General features: G+C 54.8%; 1 protein-coding gene across 1 annotated transcript; it reads right to left on the bottom strand.

Annotated features, from left to right (window-relative positions):
- On the bottom strand, nt 1-2936 carry LOC105041356 (uncharacterized TPR repeat-containing protein At1g05150). Its single transcript, XM_010918298.4, has one exon. The coding sequence runs from the start codon at nt 2737-2739 to the stop codon at nt 286-288; it is 2454 nt and encodes an 817-aa protein (XP_010916600.1). The 5' UTR covers nt 2740-2936; the 3' UTR covers nt 1-285.
- Between the last annotated feature and the right edge of the window lie 426 nt (nt 2937-3362).

The following is a 3362-nucleotide window of genomic DNA, read 5'->3' as shown; positions in this document are numbered from 1 at the left end:
TACAGCTAGAACTATAGAAAGATTTTATAATTAAACATCATTAGAATTACAGAGTAACAGCAGTCACCTTGAATATATCCATCATTGTCAAGCACTAATTAAGAAAGAATAACTACAACTGCCCACTAAACAAGGAAAAGAAAAAAAAAAAAAAAACTAATCTACCCGAACAAACATTTAGTTTACAAGGATAGGAGTTGCTAATCAGACATACTCACAGCTTAGCACAAACATGTTTGCACAAGATCTGATATAACAACTAGATCATACAGATTCTTTATCTCATCAAGGATCACCTTGCGAGCTCTTAGAATGTAAATTAAAGCACAGGCACTTATCTTTCATAGCTTCAGACTCGCTTCCATACTCTTTGAACCTGTACTCCTCCTGCTTGCAATCCGATGGTACCTTCCCTTCACTGTAACAACGGTTGCACAAGCTGAAACGATACTTCGTCTCCTTGAACCTAGACCCTATAATGGGGTACCTACATATCGAGCAGGTGTGCTGGCCATGACGAATTCGATCGCCTGCTTCAAGCTTCACCAAAGTGCCTAAGATTCCAAAACCCCAATCTGGATCATTAAACATCTCGAGAAACTCTGCATATGAAACCATGGAGGGATCCGACTCTCCGTGCAATTCCAACATGTCACTGACACCATGTGAAGGGATATAAACGGCACGCAGCAGCTTAATATATGTGATTGCATCGCTTCTCCTAATCTGTGTCCCTCCATCACTGTTAGACCGCCATAGAAGCGCATCAAAGACAGCCCGCTTGCGCTTCTCGAGTGGCCCTGCGCAAATGGGAGCAAGAACAGCAAAGAACATCCCCAGATCAATGCGACCCGATCCAGGGGCATCCAAGACAGAAAGAACCTTCTCATTGATTGCTTTGAGAGCCCCTTGAAATGTCTCGGGCCTGAGAAACCGAAGCAACTTTCGAAGAATTACTTCCAGGGCAGCTTTGCGGATGGATTTCTCTGCAACTCCACTACCAGAGTAGGATATTGGAACATCGGTCTCGTTCATTTCCTTCTCCAAGAGGTCCACATCGCAGCGGCTCAACCTCGTGATCCTCTGGAATGCTCTTATCTCCAGGGCATTGGCCAAATCCTGCCTCAAAGTGGTCTTCCTTCCCACCCTCTTGAACTTGGATGGCTCCACGATGAGGAAAGCCACCTCTCCCTCGGCACCATTCCCTTTCGGCAGCTTCTTCTTCTTCTGGAGCGTCTTCAGATGGGCAATGGCGTCGTAGACCTCCACCCTCTGGGTCATCTTGAAGGCCTCCTTGAGGGCCTTCTTGGCCTCCTCCGTCTCCCCGGCGCCCAACAAAGCCACCGCCTTGTTCAGCTGCGCCCGCCAATTGTTCGGCCGAACGGCCAAAACCCTGCCGTACATCTCCGACGCCCTTGCAAACCGGCCGGCATCCATGAACAAGCCCCCGAGGTTATACAGAGCATCGACGTGGCCAGGCTTCAAATCGATCGCCTTCTGGAACTCCTGGATGGCCCTCTCGTCCTCACTCATGGCGTGGAGGGCCGAGCCGAGATCGCAGTGGGCGTCAGCGTAGTCCGGCCGGAGGAAGACGGCCTCCTCCAGCGCCTTCACGGCGGCGCGGTACTCGCCGACGCCGAAGAGGGCGCTGCCGAGGAGCTTGAGGGCGCGGAAGTGGGTGGGGCAGAGGATGGCGGCCTCGCGGTAGTGCTCGCAGGCGCCGAGGATCATGCCCTCGCCCTCCATGGCGATGCCCAGGTTGACGTGAATCTGGGGGAGGATGTCGGCGGACTGGGCGCCGCCAGCCTCGGCGGCCTCGAGGGCGAGGAGGAACTCCTCCTTGGCTTCGGCGTGGCGACTGAGGGCGTAGAGGGTATTGCCGGCGCGGAAGTGGGCGCGGACGTCGGTGGGGAGGAGCTCGCAGGCGCGGCGAAAGCTGCGTAGGGCGTCGCGGAAGAGGTGGTGCTCGTAGAGGGCGCGGCCGAGGGCCATGTGGTTGTCGAAGGCCTCGTCACGAGAGCGGGCCCCGTCGGCGCGACCGCGGAGGGCGGCGACCTCCTTCACGAAGACGAGGTAGTCGCGGCTGGTCTCGTCCCAGATGACTACTCGCCGGTCGAAGTCCGGGCCCATCTCGCGCGACCACCCGGCCTCCGAGAAGGAGTCGAAGTTGTTGTTGTTGTTGTTGCCGCTGCTGTTGTCGCCCGCGGTGGAGGCGGACTTCTGGAGGTGCTTGGAGCGGAGGCGCTTGACGAGGATCTCGACGTCGTCGAGGAGAGCCCAGGAGGAGTCGTAGGCGATCCCGTGGTTAGGGGAAGTGGCCCAGGAGGGCGCGGCGGTGCGGGGGACGGCGGCTTTGGGGACGGAGAGGAGGGGGTCGTCGACGATCGAGGAGGATGCGGCGGTGGCGGCAACGGAGGTGGAGGCGGTGGCCTCGGTCTCTCCGGGGAGTTGGAGGTCGAGGGCGTCGAAGTCGCGGTCGACGTCGCCGGCGCCGTCATCGTAGGTGCGGAGGAGGCCATCGAGGGTGAGGCCGCGGTCGGGGAGGATGAATTCGGCGTAGGTGCGGAAGACCTCGTCGAGGATGGCGCCGATCTGCTCGTCGCTGAACTTGACGCGTGGGTTGACGGCGACCACAAGCGCCGTCATCTCCTCCCGGTTCAGACCCCCATCGCCGTTCGCGTCGAACCGCTCGAAGATCCGGCGGACCTTCTCGGCACGCGTGCCCCGCGACGACGCCATCGCTCGCTTCTCTTCTCCGTTCTTTTCTTCTTCTTTTTCTCTTCACTATTATTCACATGGGAAGCAGTGGAGGACGTCCAAAGGAAGCGGCCTTAATTAAGCCAACCATCACCCTCCCCTCCCTCATCTTCTCCCCTTCTTCTTTCTTTTTCTTTCTCTCTTTTAATATTTATCTCTTATTTTATCTCAGTACAGACTTTAAAGGTTGGTTAATTATTTTTTTTTTTCCCTCTTTCCTATCAGATCAGAACCTGAGAAAGGAGGAAAGCCGGGGAGAGGGAAAAAGAAGGACGGTTGGGAGGAGAGGATGTGATTGGAATGATGGTGATTGCAATTATAAGCGGGTATGTATAGGGACGTCGAACCCAACCCGAAGGGCTTTCGAAGCCACAGGATTGTGGGGTCCATGGTGACAAAGCGTTAGTGGGTTGTTTCTCGGGTAAAAAATCCAGGGACAAAAGGAAAAGGGTCAAAAATATATATATATATATATCGGAACGTGAGAGACGCCAACTGTCGCCGTGAGTGCCAACGAGGATGAGGTTAGCTTCTGGGATGTTTTTATTTTGTTCAAAAAAAGAAAAAAGAAAAAAAAGGTCGTCGGCCCAAATATCGCCAGGCTG

Source organism: Elaeis guineensis, chromosome 3 (genome assembly GCF_000442705.2).
Source record: "Elaeis guineensis isolate ETL-2024a chromosome 3, EG11, whole genome shotgun sequence".
NCBI classification, from domain to species: domain Eukaryota; kingdom Viridiplantae; phylum Streptophyta; class Magnoliopsida; order Arecales; family Arecaceae; genus Elaeis; species Elaeis guineensis.
This window is presented reverse-complemented; position numbering and strand designations above follow the sequence as displayed.